General features: G+C 36.2%; 3 protein-coding genes across 9 annotated transcripts in view; 2 read left to right on the top strand and 1 right to left on the bottom strand.

The window, feature by feature from the left end:
* Ttd14 (TRPL translocation defect 14) overlaps nt 1-6,528 on the bottom strand; it is a 49,732-nt gene extending 43,204 nt beyond the window's left edge. For 2 of the 6 annotated variants that reach the window (XM_017620843.1, XM_017620835.1), the window contains exon 1: nt 5,543-6,480. In XM_017620843.1, the coding sequence (XP_017476332.1) occupies nt 5,543-5,762 (220 nt within the window). In that variant the 5' untranslated portion in view covers nt 5,763-6,480. Of the gene's footprint in view, nt 1-5,542 lie in introns of all 6 variants that reach the window. The other 4 variants (XM_017620855.1, XM_017620852.1, XM_017620827.1 and 1 more) reach the window with 4 other exon arrangements.
* Nucleotides 6,529-7,691: 1,163 nt separating this feature from the next.
* slim (scruin like at the midline) lies at nt 7,692-12,378 on the top strand. 2 transcript variants are annotated; one of them, XM_017620820.1, is made up of 4 exons: nt 7,692-7,900; nt 8,471-9,313; nt 9,476-10,036; nt 10,408-12,378. In XM_017620820.1, the coding sequence occupies exons 2-4, from the start codon at nt 8,513-8,515 to the stop codon at nt 10,756-10,758; spliced, it is 1,713 nt and encodes a 570-aa protein (XP_017476309.1). In that variant the 5' UTR covers nt 7,692-7,900; nt 8,471-8,512; the 3' UTR covers nt 10,759-12,378. The 2 variants fall into 2 exon arrangements, with proteins under 2 accessions (XP_017476309.1, XP_017476302.1); XM_017620813.1 differs by having other exon boundaries at nt 7,692-8,119.
* Nucleotides 12,379-13,021: 643 nt separating this feature from the next.
* On the top strand, nt 13,022-13,820 carry Lamtor2 (Late endosomal/lysosomal adaptor, MAPK and MTOR activator 2). Its single transcript, XM_017621166.1, has 3 exons — nt 13,022-13,208; nt 13,337-13,523; nt 13,660-13,820. The coding sequence occupies exons 1-3, from the start codon at nt 13,141-13,143 to the stop codon at nt 13,780-13,782; spliced, it is 378 nt and encodes a 125-aa protein (XP_017476655.1). The 5' UTR covers nt 13,022-13,140; the 3' UTR covers nt 13,783-13,820.
* Nucleotides 13,821-15,025: the final 1,205 nt, after the last annotated feature.

Raw genomic sequence — 15,025 nt, 5'->3', positions numbered from 1 at the left:
TCCTCCACCATTATCTCGCTCGCGATCTTTACGGAGCACATTGTAGGCGGCGCAACCCAACAGAGTTGAGTTGCTGTGCAACTTCGTTTCTTGGACCGCAGCTATCAATATGCCGTGCCGACCCATGAAGACTGCTATCTCCTCAATCTTGCTCTGGAGTCCGTTGCAGTTGAGTTGGAGTACGTTCATGTGCCTTGGGAGGCTGGTCGCGATACGGGGGGTCAGAGAAGTGTGGGGCCTACCTGGGCCTGTTGCGCCTGATGCAGTTGCTGTTGCAGCCTGATGGTAGGTGGCTGCGATATGGGCGTTGTTGTCTGCGTCGGCGGTGTACTGCAGCAAGGGCCGCTGTAGTTTGTAGTCCATTCGCGAGTGGTGCGTAGACCAGAACATAGCCGGAAGTGGCACCAGCCAAGGCATGTGTTGCATTTGACTGATGTCACATTCCGGTATATTCTGTTCTGGCACACGGAGCAGATGGTATGGGCAACCAGTAGCTGCTGGTTGGCTCGCGCTCGCGAGTGGGACCGGCCGGTAGGTTGTGTGGGAGGGGTGTGTTGGGAGGTTTGCTGTTGCTCAGGGGAGCTTCTAGGGGCCGTGCAGGCTCTTCGGGTGCTAGGTCGCACCCGTGCATTACGCGAGTGGGTAGCCGTGGAGGCTGATTGTGCCATTTGGCTTGAGCAACAGGGAGCCACAAAGTTTGTGGTCCACTCCCGGTGAGACCTAAGCCCAGAGCAGGTTCTTAGGTGACTCCATCTAGACGGGGTTAGATCGCCGAAACAACAGCCCTTGGTCGAGTGAAACCCGAGTCATTCCGGTACGTAGAACCGGCTGTCGTGGGAATGATAATATTATAGTCGTTATCCATGCACAAGGTGGGATTGAAATTTTATTTTTTTTTAATTTTTATTAGTCATTTGCTTAGTTAACTCTCAATTGCTTCTTATTGCCGCACTTCGACGGCATATCTTACGTATAGTGATATGCGGTTCCAAGTATTTAAAGAACCGGTACTGGCACGGCCAGTTTCATGGAGAACCGGGAGTTTGGACCGGTTCGGGCTTGACAAAAGTTTTTTCAACAAGTAATATTTAAGCAAAAAACAAAACCGACTTTAATTCTCATATAAAAATTTAAGATTATAGATAATTTCTTTAATATCCAATGATGGGATTTAAACCAAATTAGTATGGAACCACCATTGAGATTACACCTTTCCTTTAAAAATAATAATTACAGAAATCGGTTAATGTGGTCCAAAGTTATGCGGTAATGTATGTACATAAAAAAAATATTCCGACAAACTGATAACCTTCTCCTTTTTTTGAAGTCTGTTAAAAATTCTGTTTCTTTTTTATATTTTGTTTATAAAGTAAAGAAAATAAATAAATATGTATATTCATTCATTTCGTAGTTGATATTTGTTCAACAAAAGTTTTATAAAAATAAAAATACATGAAATTAAATTAAAAAACGTCTTTTTTACGTTAGTATTTCATAAAAAAGTAATGTTTCCATTTAAAAACAAGATTTTTTCGATGTTGTTGCTGCTCATTTGAGGCATTCAAATCGCAGCTGTAGGGTCCGTTTTCCGTTCTTTTGGAATGCTTTTTCAGCGCTTTTTCTTATTTCTTCGGTAATTCTGAGACCATTTTCCGGTTCTTCGGGAACCGTTTTTCGATTATTTCTGAATTGGGTTTCGGTTACTTTGAAATCGAGTTTCGGTTCTTTTGAAATCCAGTGTCGGTTCTTCGGGAACAGTTTTTCAGTTCCTTTTGAATCGAGCTTCAGTTCTATTGGAATCGTTGTACTATTTTTTGGTATTTATTGGTTCCGTTAGAACCGTTTTCGGTTGCATCTCTGTTAAATATAACAAAAAAAAAAACGTAATGGCGAACAATTCTTTCCTTCTTGCACTAGCAACGAGCGTACTCTATACAAGAGCATCTAAATTTTTGTAAAATTTGGCATACAATAGATTCATTTATTTGTCGGTCTGTCGGTCTTTCGCTAATTTCTTTCGTTTTCTTGTCTCTGTCAACACATACAACTTTAGTCTACCGCTGATCGTTGAAGACGATTTTTAAAATAGCTTTGACGCAAAAGTGAGTAGCTTGCGCTTTTGCACTAAATGTGGTTGTGGGGGCACCAATACACACCAACACTTGGACTGTTGAACTTTTTTGGGTAGATAAGTATGTATGCCACAAGTGCATACATATTTATTTATATGACATTAGACTGCATCACCAAAAAAAGTTGCGGGCTTTCCACCTGGATTACAAAATTTATTATATTTGAAGACGTCGGGCCAAAATATTTCGGAAAAATATTAAGATTTACGTTAGCTGGACCGATTTGAAAATACCGCTAAAAATGGAGTTTTTAAGAATAAAAATAGTTTCTTAAAGAAATTTTTGAAAAAAAAGTTTTTTAGCAAATTAATAAAAAGGGTGAGAAAATACCTTTCCAATGATACCTCACAAGTCTAAATCGGAGTAGTTTACATTCAGTTGTTCAAGTCCAGTTCAGTTATACCAGTCTTTGAAAAAAATTAAAAAAACAGCATCAAAAATCGCATTATAACGATTTTATTGAAAATTTAAAAAAAAATTTTAAAATTTAAATTTAACATTTTTTTAAAATATTTTTCTGCAAATTTTTTAAGGTTAAACCGTTTTGTCACTTGAGGGGATTTAAAAAAAAAAAAACTTATTTAAGAAACTATTTTTAGTCATAAAAATCTCCATTTTTGGAGGTATTTTCATAACGGTCCAGCTGGCGTAAATCTTATTATTCTTCCGAAATATTTTGGTGGACGTCGAGAAAGAGTACCGATTTTTTTTTTGTAAGGGGAGTGATGCAGCCTAATGTACATACATATTCTATTTTTCTAAAAAAAAATGCAAGTTATCTCAGCTGTAAATTTTAAATAGGACTTTCATATATGTACATATGTACGTAGCTAGCCATCAATAGGATGTAAATATGTACATAAAACATACATATGTATGTATCTGCTAATTCCCACTGGGAAAATAGGTAAGCACCTTCCGAGGTAAGCCATGTTTTCTTTCAGTTTTTAGTACCAAAATTGTCATCATGGCTAATGTCATCTACTAGTAAAGGGCAAAATGAACACCTCCGAAGACACATTACGTTGTCAGTTGCAAAATAACGTGCAGCCGAAGTTATTTCCAAGCACCGAACTACTCCGAGCGACTGCTCTGCATTACACGTAACTTACTTTGTAAAGCGGCTCAGAAGTATGTCTGATACCAAATGTACATTCTAAATTCCTACTTACATAAGGCGGCCATGCCTTTGTAAAAGTAAGGGACGTTCGGCAGGTAAATGGTAATGACTGCCAGGTGAAGAGTAAGTTGCTAATAAGGTATTATTACGTGCTCCTAATTCCCACTGGGTTTTGCCCTCATTCAAATGTCTGCAAACATGTTTTTGTTTAAAGAAACACGAGTAGAAGAAAGACAGTTCTTAAGTTGAAGAACGACCACGTGCAGAATAGCATAAGGCAACATTAATGCTTGACAAACCAAATAATGTGAATTATAAACCGATGGGAAAAACTTACTACATGGGGTATTCCATCATAACGGGTGGGACATTTGTACAGTAAAAATTGTCTTTCTTTTAAAATTTTAGTAAAAATCCGATAAAACTTCACCTATTTTATTTATTTATTTGAGAAAAAATTTAGTTGTTTCTTCCGTGACGGGTTGAACAAAAAAGACAATTCTGTTTTGGTGCAGATATATTTTACGAAAAATCTTAGAAATTTACTTCACATTTCTGTCTGGGTTAGATGTTTTATTATTAGTCTAAGATCCGAATAAAGCACGACCTTCACCCATCTGTTTAATGGATGAAATCCATTTCCTATTAAATTTAACGCGTTAGTAAATATTTTAGTGGGTTGGCTGAAAAAATTCTGACTAGGATATTTTTCATTACATATTCAAATATTATTATTAATATTATTGTTTTGTTTTTTTTTTTTAATTTTGCAATTATTTATTGAATAAACAAATTATATATACCAATCGAAAGTATTAAGCCTATAGAATGTGAAAACGTTTTGTTGTCTATTTCTTTTCCTGGCCTATCTATCTATAGGCGTTATTCTTTCGATTGGTATATATCGAAGGCTTATATTCAATACTCTCTATCTGGAATTTTCACAAAAACTACTTTGTGATGTTAGAACTCATCTGGGACTAACCTGCCATCACTGATGTTATTTCTGACTGCAAGTTAATAGTAAATTTACTTAAATTTTAGCAATTGCTACTCAAATGATTTGTCATATGGTAGTCACTGTTCTTGCAGGGAATTCTTCTGTCAAGCGTTATACATGGTCAGCAAGTCTTTGTTGGATTTTTATATCAGATAAATAAAAAAAATATATAAGCCCTCGATATTTAATTTGTTGATTAAACAAATGAGTGAATGTCGTGCTCTATTTGGATCTTCTACTTACACAAATTTGTACAAAATTAACGATACTTTTTACTCAGAAAAAGAGATATGCACAATTGGCTAACGCCATTTTAAAGATCTTTATTGGTTTAGTATGACTGCATTATTAACTAAATTTTTACGAAATTACTGAAAAATTTTTAGTCAATATCTCGGGAACTAAAGGAGATAACCAAAAACTGATAGCATAGTAACCGCTTCTATAACTAAAAATCGTCAAATTGGCGCTTACAACAATATTTTATCCAGGCGACGGTATGTATCTACTGTGTAAAAAATAAAGAAACTAAATTTTTCTTCGAAGTTGCATAGTACGTTAATTTAGGGCACTGAGGATTTATCAAGCCGTAAGCCTGGGCTATCGCTAAAAAACCATCGTAGTCCGATTTGCGTAAAATGTACGAAAACGTGATCACTGAATCCGAAATGCTACGAACGTATGCACTCAAAGTGTATGCTTCGTTCGTAGCTATTCGGATTCAGTGATAACCTCTTCGTAGATTTCACGAAAATTCGGACTACGACGGATTCCCTTATATTTAAAAAAAAAAAAATTTGGACACAAAGGTTCACTTACTCATGGAATACCCTATATGTATGTTTGTAATAGAGTGAACTCCTTAAATTGCTGATTCATAACCATTTTTGATAAGAAAAACCAGACAGACTTGTTTAAACTGGCATATAGACATGTATGCAGATCGCATGCACGTGCAATGCAGAATAGATATTCACCCCATTGAGCAAGTGTTTTGACCCTCTAGCAAAAGAGTAGATTGCCAGACCACTTGCTAAATTTGGTGAATACTCCTATTGTTTGCCTATTTGACCATATGTAAATATCCACATCCATGGAAGGGCATACTACAAGCACATATGTATGTACATACACTTTTATTGATCCTGACTTCAAAGTTACCACTATTGCAACCGTAATGCGCATTTATTGGCTTTTGACCATAGCATTGCTAATGCATCTCCTATCTTTTTATCAACATACTTAACTAAATAAAGCGTGTAAATCACGCTTAGCTGCAGCTGTACCTACCGCCTGTTAGCACCACTTTGTATACACGTTTTTTGGCGCCGCCATTTGTTTTGGCTAATTTTAAGCCAGCTCGAGAATTTAGCTTTGGTGATGTCCTTTCTGGCTGTTGCGGTTTTTGTTCTTCAATTTTCTTTTCAGTGTCCCGTTGCTCTGGTTTGGATTGCTGCATTTGCAGCTGTTTGCCATTGGCATTTTCCGTTGTGGCATCCTTTTGCTCCATTTTTTGCTTGATTGCAGGAAGATTGAGTCACTCAACACACTGCCGCACTTTTAATTCGACTGTCACAGCTGATTGATTCGCCAGTCAAATTCGCTGTGCTATTTACAGCGCACACTTATAGGTTTCTTGATTAACTTATTTGAACCAAGGGCAATGCTGGTGGTCTCGATTTTGCCTTTCCTCGACGCGTGCTTTGATTATATTCGGATGGTTTTAAAGATGATACATATATACGAAACCCGTTGACGTTTGCTAATAGATGTTGTTGTTCCCTATTCTCTGTTGAACTTGATGAATTCGCACATTGATCTGTGTGGAATAGGGATTTTTCCGCTTCCGCCAAAAAATTAAGTATCGAAATAATCAGCTAAGCACGAGGGGTAGGTTCGCCTTCAACCAACAATGAAGCTACGACCAGTTATGGGCCGAATATCAGAGTTTACTTCTATCCTGTTTATGTTTAAACATCTTTGGAAAGTTTTTACGGTATTTGCGTAATAAAACTTGGTTAAATTTCACATTCGCAGACACATTTAAAGCCGAAAGATAATTTCACGGTTATACATGAGACGCGAATTCGCTGGAGCCAAATAACTAAAAATGACTGAGAGAACATGGCCCCACAGCTCCTCTTTTTATGTAATTCTAACCAATGGTGCCAGATAGATACGAGTGCGCCTTCATTAGGGAGCTTCTCAATATAGAGAAAGCATATACATACACAAGTTTTTATACACTACTTAACATAACAAAACGTTTAAAAATTAAAATGCAAATCAGATTAATAAACTGATTTTTTAAAACAAATTGCAAAATGTCGCGTCGGCGAAATGCAATGGGTTCATTATTGTTTGATATGGCAGTCTTTTGGCAAACGTTGCCAGAAAATGGTTATTTTAGAACGAATGGAACGATACAGCATGTGCAACTTATTAAAATTTATAAACAATCGACTTTCCTTGATTATTTAACTATTTATACTTCAATTCTGTAAGCAGTGGTGTATTATTGGTGTGTAAAAAAATTGTTTAGTTTTTTTAGTAGTTAACTTTGTCATCAGCTAGTCATTGTAGAACAAGGATAACCAATAGATTGATTTTAATGTACCCAGCACATCCTGTGCTTAATTGTTTCGTTTCTACATAGTTGCCAACCCATCCTTTAAGCACTAGATTTAGTGCTTTTTGAAAATTAAAACGCCTAGAAAATGGTAGTGCCTAGTGGCTTTTTATTGGCTGTTTCTGAACTCAAATTTCTAATAGATAGAAATAATTTGAAATATTTAAACCTGTGGCAGCACTGAATTTACAAATTTAAATGCACTAAAATGCAAGCATGATTGATAAAAAGCTAATGTTGCAAATCCACGCTATTGTTCGCGTTGAAAATGCTAGTACGCAGGTAAATAAATTAAGTATTTATTTTTTCTTTTCTAATTGTAATTATAATTATTCAATTATTAGATTTATATTTTTGTATTATAATTATTTGAATCTACATATTTCGATTGATTACACGTTCGACAAATTTTGAATATTTTTACCGCCTGAGTAAACACATCGTTCCCTGTAGATTTTTTGGTGCTGAATCCAAATCTGGCTAAAGAATCGCTCTACTACCTCAGAATTTTGAGATATCCTGACCTCAGAGCGCAAAAAACACGGTTCTGGCGATATTTGAGGTTACATTATGAAAACAACAAATTTTTTTGCTCGTTTCGTGTAGGGCTTCATTTAGTATTACTCTTTAAAATTTCTTTTCGTTTGTTGCCATTAGATTTTTCTCTCTCGAGATACACCAGTTTTAATGTGCAGTACTTCGGTATCACTTTGTAAGCATGCGTCATCATAGCTTGTGCTTGTTTATTATATTACTTTTTTTTAAACACAAACTGTTATACAAAAATTATCCTTCGATTCAAAAAATTCAGTGCTATTATCTAATGTGTTAAAACTCGTTTTCCCCAAGGGTTGGTGCTTATTGAAACGGGAAAGTTGGCAACACTGCGTTTCTATCCAATTCTATAAATTCCTCCAATTGCATGAAACACAGCTAACTTTCCTCGCAAACATTTCCATTTTCTGTCTTGCCTTGGAAAGTAAGTGACGTGTAAAGGACGCATTTAAATTTTTCGAATGGTAAAATATTGTTTAATGTACAAGTTTTAAATATAAATTGTGCAAAACTGCAGTAAACATTCTGCGGTGTTAACCAAACCCTAAAATTACTACGCAACAGTAAACCGCGTAATCAAAATGATGAGAAGTGTGCACAACGCAAAATTGATTCGCAGTTCCGTTGACAGCTGTTGCGAATGATTGTACAAGGCGCAGTGGACGCTAATTGTCAGCTGATTGGTGAGACAGCAGTGTTGTTGCACTCTTGCATAAATCTCATAATGAAATTATGAGTAGCAAATTTCGCACGTTTACCTCGAAATTTATAAAGTAAAAAGTGTATATCCCAGATTTATTACCCGAAATTCGATTCTCAGTTGCCGCTAAAGTGCATTAAAATAGATTTATCGTATTTTTCGGCCAACAAAAACAGTTTAAGTATAGCAACATTGCTCCGACCTTTACCGCCTGCCCTACGCGAGGGAATAAATCTGTGAAATCCAGTTGAAAATTCAATGTTTTAGGTTTTATGAATTGTTCAAGTGTAAATTTTTTAATTAATTCTAATCATCAATTTATGTAAAATTAAAGTGAAAAAAATTAACTGAAAAACAAAAACTATTAAGAACTGTAATGAGAATAAGACGATTGGCCGCGCTAGCTTTATTGAATTTATTGAATAATTTGCTGCACGCCTGGCATTTGATAGCAGTCCTTGAACGTAATTTCAATTCTATTTTACGAAGCATACATTTTCCCACGATTTTCTCTAATACGATGGACGGCGAAGGGGGCGAACAACGTGATCCCATCGAGCAGGCTCAGGCTGAACCCATGGAGGAGGATATAGAAGATCAGGTAGTAATGGGTCTGGGCTATGAGGACGAGTCAGGGGATGAAGATGATGTTGACGAAGAAGAAGATGACAATGCATCGGATATGTCGAGCGATAGTGATTCGGATTATATAGTCGAAATGGATAGTGATGACGCTTTCGAAAGCGATAACGCGGCTGGCTACGGTGGCGATTATTCAACAAATTCAGAAAGTGACAGCGAAGTTGGCAACAAAACTTTTCGAAGCCATTGGAATCTTGATCCTAGATATAGTGTGCCTAACGTACCATTATATACTTTTAAGCCACAGCGTTTGCTCAAATGTAACTATAAGAAATTTTGTCCACCAAGAGATTATCCATTTGCACGTAGCGGCCATCGCGTTGTCGCTTCGGAATCACATCTTTACACATTGGGTGGCTACAATCCAAGAAATAGTCGAACGATAGCACGCGGGACAGGCATGCTCTTCCAGGAATTATGGCGCTACAATTTTGCGACTAAACGTTGGGTGCTACTGCACAATCCTACAACGAATCGAAATATGCCAAGAGAGTTGGCATCAAACGCGCTTATTATTAGCAATAATTTATTGATTGTAAGTACAACTTTGAGTATGTTATTATTATTAAATACAATTATCTTTTTGATTTAGTTTATTATTATTTGCTTGAAAATATTTTACGAATTAAGCATAGATAAAATTTATTGAAATACCAATATACGGATTAAAACAACAATGCTTTTATTATACTTGAAGTCATACGGTGGAACTGGCTACCCATTCGGTGAATCTTGCTCAAACGACTGCTATATATATCAAACACAAGGTGAAAAGCCGAGTGTTATGCGCATCGAGGCTACTGGGGATGCGCCCATTCCGCAATATGGACCGGGCATCGTGCTACATGAACATTATTTATATACAATCGGTGGTACAACCGGCTATGATTACTCCTGTGATGTACATCGTTTAAATTTGCGCACACGAGTGTGGGAGTGTGTTTATATTTGCCGCCCAGACATACGTGAAGATCCAGAAGGACGTTATCGTCACGAAGTTGTCTACGATGGTGAATACATTTACGTGCTGGGTGGTGGTACATCACATTTAGTGTACGATTTACAACGTATCCCTGCTTTTAATTTAAAAACCAATCGTTGGGAATATTTCGATACATTACCCGATCGAACGTTTTTAACAAATGCAGCAATCGCGCGGCAAAATTCTGGATTTCCAAAACCACGAAAGTGCTTTTCATGCGTACAGCATACCAAATCGAATGGTGAGGTCGAGGCATTTATTACGGGCGGAATGCTGGTGGGTGCTCATGTAGAAAATTAAATTAAAGTTGATAGCTAAATTTATATATACATATCGTCGTTTAAAGTTCAAACCCGTGTATCGTCATTATGCAAAACCACGTAACTGACATTTGCTGCCAAAAATTGGATTTGCTCACATAAGCTCTTGGCTCAATGTTTATCCATTCGTCCTGAAATATACTAGCCAGAAATGCGATTGTTTTATAAAAAATAGAACCATTTTTAAATATGACTGCTTTTACTCTAGAAAATAACTTATGCAACCACACATACGCGGTTTGGCCTTATCTTAATACGCGGTTTTGTACTTTAAACGACGATATGTACATACATACATACATAAAAATGTCCCTCTTTCACTTGCAGAGAGATCACGTATATTTTTCTGACATATGGAAACTTAACTTTTCTACTAAGCAATGGACACTAATTAGGACCGCATCTTTGCCAAAAGCATTGTACTTCCACGCCGCAGCGCACAATCAAAATGGTTGTATGTACATTTTCGGTGGCATTGAATATGATGAAAAACGTATACGGCGGTGCAATGACCTCTATAAAATGTGGATGACCGTACCGAAATTGAGCGAAATTTGCTGGGAGGCAGTTTTACACTACAGGCCAAATCTAAAATTCAATGGCCACTCACAGTTACTTAAGATGGGCATACCGCTACGCTTTGCACAGAGGTTATGGCATTCCTCGAAAACTAAATGATTACGCAATAATTGAAGGGAGTAATGCTATATTGTTTTTCTTAGCAATGTTATTGGGTGTTGTACCACTATTTGTTTATTAGGAAAAATGGAAAGAGTAACAGGGTCTTAGCGGTAGAATTTATAGCTGCACGTCTCATCAGACTTCTTTTCAGCATCTGTGATGTGCAAAATCGGCGACGCTAACCACTGCGCTACCATAAACGCTTGTAGCTAATCCATTTCCTTATTAACGTACTACTATCAATTGCAGCTGATACGCTGCTTCAGCTTGACAGGGTCGTGGTACAAAACCTAACAACATTGCTAAAAATTAAATATTATTACGTTATAATAATAACTATATTGTTATGTTTAATAAGAAGTGATTATTTGTTTGTTTCACTAGAGACGTACATATAAACAATTTATTCTTTACTGGCCATTGACGATTTAGTGTTTAAAAAGGCGTAAGAAACTTGAATACGAACGAAGTGCAAACAATTGAATTAGCATAATGAAACTAAACATCAAAAAAAAAATGAGTAGAAATGGAAACGCTAATTAATATAATAATAAGAGTAATTATTTTTTTACGCTCGTTGATGAGACAATGAAAATCAACTCAATGAATATGTGCAGCTGTAGTTAAAGCCCAATCATACAAGAAAAGGAAAACACAAAAGTGCGGTTTTTTCATTAGAGTGATTTTTTTAATGAAAATAGAGTACTACGTATGGATTAACCTCTAATGCCTTAAAATTTCGTGTTAATCTCTTTAACCACAGCGGCAATTATGAATAAATATGTATATGTACATACATATTTATGCTATATGTACATTCATATGTACATATGCACATTTTGTAATTTAATCGCTAGTAACTTCTATTTAAGCATTTGAATAAAGCTCTAATGCTGATAATTATCATTAATTATCATGTATCATTCAACCCAGTTATATTTCTAGAACAAAAAAAAATATTGTATTTTCATATATTATTGATACTCAAATGTCAAATGGATAACAGGATTACCTACAAATATACAAATTACTTCTTTCAAACTCAATATTAATTCAATTTAACTAATTTATGTATACTCGAATCGAGAAGCACATTGACGCTGACATAATTGCTTTCATTTGCCTCAGCCAAAGAATTTGGAGCAATAAATGTTTGCTAACATGATAGAATATGTACATAATAAATAACTTTTCACAACGATTTTCTATAAAAAGATACATGCGCCATTGCAATTTTAAACCAATAAACACCTCCAAAGAAAGGCCCTAACTCTTTATAGTCGCTGAAACGCAAAAAAGCCGCAATTGACAAAAATTTTGTGTTGCTTAAAATGATGTGGCTACTCCTAATTCTATGAAATGCATCATAAACAATCAAAAAGCGAATTTTGAATTTTTACTTAGTTACAGCTTTTTGTATTTCAGCGACAATATGTGTTAGGGCCTTTCTATATTAAGGTACAACATGTACCCGTGTTTGTGCTCATAATAACTAAATGCCATTGCTAATACATAGCTAGAGGGTTAGAATTGTACCGCACAGTAAAATTTATTTAACGTTAAATTTTTAATGTAAATAAGTAAATGCTATAATAAATAAAAAAAAGTACGTATTAACAAATGTTTTAAATCGTTTATGTTTTTGTCTGCCACAAAGTTCCGTATGTATGTACATATATGTATATGCATTTATATGTATGCATGAATGCATTTGCAACGCGGGAGATGACATGGTCGTAAAAATGAAAATTCGTAAAAACTTTCACTGGATTTTACTGGAAATGAGTAAACAAACGCAACTAATAACTAACGGAAAGCCATCGCAAAGTGCGTTCGAATATAAAGTACATACATCTATACAGTGAGATATAAAAGATACAAAAGATACGAGACATCCATTTAGTGCAAAAATCGAAAAATCGAGCTAAATTTATTAACATTTAACAGCATCCCCATTTACAAATACCCTGATTGTCTGAATATACATATGCATGTACATAAAAAACAGAGAACGTTTTTCCGCATTCGAGGCGAAAATCAAAAATCTGCCGCGGACAGAGTCAAAAGGGAGACGAACTCATCTCAACCTTTCAGATACGGGCAAAATCGTCACGGCACATTTTCAAAGTAACGAGTTGTTGCTTATACATTTACGTTCTTTGACAAAGATCACGTTCTTTGGCTCTCTAGCCCTTTTTTCTGGAGATTCTATTTTTATATGTATCTGGCAGCACTATGATTTCTTATTGGAAAAATAAGCATATGCAACCCTGTATTTAATTCACGGTGGATTGTATTGCTCCTATCGGATGATTTGTTTTTACTTGTTTTTTTATTCATGTTATAATCCGCATTAATTGCTAATAAATTTCCTCAAAAATGTTAAAACCAAAAGCACTAACACAAGTTTTAGCGCAAGCAAATACAGGTGGTGTTGAGAATACGCTGTAAGTAAAAGAATCTATTCTTATTCGATAGCCAATTTTGGAATGGAAAAGTGCACTCACCTTTGTTTTGTAAAGACATAAGATTTATTTATTTTATTATCATTGTACTGAAAACACGCATTTTATAGTTTGCTAAGTCAGGAGGGTGCTTTGCTAGCATATGCTGGGTATGGAGATAAGGACGCGCGTGTTACAGCGGCAATTGCGAGCAGTATTTGGGCAGCATACGAAAAACATGGACGCAATGCATTTCGTGAAGATCGTCTAACTTTTGTGCTATTGGATTGTGAATGTGGTCATGTAGCTATTACACAGGTGAGCGGCAGTCAATCGCCAAAGAAATATAATACGAGTCCCACAAAAAAACTGTACTCGACTAATTACCTGGCCTATAATCATCTCCCTAGTTATTTATTATTGCGAGCTAAAGCATTTGTACCTATACTTGCAGGTCGCCAGCATATTGCTTTGTCTGTACGCAAAAGAAATGGTGGGCTTGGGTTTACTCAAGGAAAAGGCGATGGCACTGGCTAATTATCTCGAAGGACCCCTCAAGCAAATTGCAGCTTCATAAGATATGCACTATATATGTAGGATGGCTCTTCAGAATTATAGTAATTTTTAATGTTTAAGTATAATAATAAACTTTATTCACATTAACCGTTTACATTTTAACTACAACTTAATAGGGTTGAAGCCCGTCTAAGTGGTCCGACGCATTCGATCGTAAGTACGCGAATGCCTGTTTGTCTTGTCCGTCTTCTAACGCGATGTCCCTTTCGTCAAATCATTAGACCAGTTCTATTCCTTTATTCGTTATGTAGGGCTGCATTTCTATGTTACTAACTCTTAATGTCCAATTAGTCTTAGCATCATAAGTACTGTCCGTAAACTAATCCCACATTCGGCCATCCTGCGTTTCATTCGGCCTCGAATGAAAAACACTACTCTTATTTTAATTTTAAATATTTTGAGAACTTCTCTATCTCTCAGCCCTTCTCACTCTTCTTCATCATTTGCTTAATGGCGTTTCTGATCCTTCATCTAGCTTTCCACAAAACCTTATAATTTTTCTTTAAAATCAGTTCTCCAAAAACTTCTTTATTTTCAATCGGTATTGGCTTCATCCTTGTAGGGAATTACTAATCTCTTTATACTCTTCACTTGTACTAGGTCTCAAACGGTCATACAAATTAATCGCTTCCCTGCATCTTGTCAGCTGCAGCCATAGCCTCCGCGCTCAAGAGAATCAGCTTCTATCTAGTGCCTCCACTATGCCTACCTCCAGACATAAACTTCAACTATGGCTTCCTAGTGGCAACAGAATGCACGCTCACACTCTCGTTGTCCACTTTTACCATAGTCCGCAACATCTCACCGTGCCTATGCAGCCTATTAGTTACACCGGACGCACGCTCACGTCCTCGATGTACACTACCGCTAACGCCTTCCGCACCTCGATGTGCTCACAGCTCACGGCCCTCCAGCCGCAACCTATTGTACATTCACTAATCTCTTTCCGCTGCTACACTGACTACACCACCTTAACCTGACCATGACAATCAACCTACTATGTTTCGAAACTTTGTTGGCGATTACCAAACCAGTACCGTTTCACCTCACCTCTCATAAAACGATTAAAATTTCTACGCGCCCATCATAACGTCTTAACTCCTTTTTTTACTATCTTTCACTTAAAAAAAAAATACTCTTTGAATAAAATATTTCTCAACTCACAGTCAACTAACTTGGCGAAATAATNAAAAAAAAAATACTCTTTGAATAAAATATTTCTCAACTCACAGTCAACTAACTTG

Source organism: Rhagoletis zephyria, unplaced genomic scaffold, assembly GCF_001687245.7.
Source record: "Rhagoletis zephyria isolate East Lansing unplaced genomic scaffold, Rhagoletis_zephyria_1.1 Rzeph_scaffold_00040, whole genome shotgun sequence".
NCBI classification, from domain to species: Eukaryota; Metazoa; Arthropoda; class Insecta; order Diptera; family Tephritidae; genus Rhagoletis; species Rhagoletis zephyria.
The sequence above is the reverse complement of the archived record's forward strand: the minus strand, read 5'-3'. Positions and strand labels throughout refer to the sequence as shown.

Coding starts and splice junctions, on each gene's coding strand:
- slim (XM_017620820.1), top strand. CDS start 8,513: ATGAGAATAAGACGATTGGCCGCGCTAGCTTTATTGAATTTATTGAAT. Junction 9,314..9,475: donor TTAGCAATAATTTATTGATT/GTAAGTACAACT, acceptor TTATACTTGAAG/TCATACGGTGGAACTGGCTA. Junction 10,037..10,407: donor TTATTACGGGCGGAATGCTG/GTGGGTGCTCAT, acceptor TTTCACTTGCAG/AGAGATCACGTATATTTTTC.
- Lamtor2 (XM_017621166.1), top strand. CDS start 13,141: ATGTTAAAACCAAAAGCACTAACACAAGTTTTAGCGCAAGCAAATACA. Junction 13,209..13,336: donor GGTGGTGTTGAGAATACGCT/GTAAGTAAAAGA, acceptor CGCATTTTATAG/TTTGCTAAGTCAGGAGGGTG. Junction 13,524..13,659: donor GTCATGTAGCTATTACACAG/GTGAGCGGCAGT, acceptor CTATACTTGCAG/GTCGCCAGCATATTGCTTTG.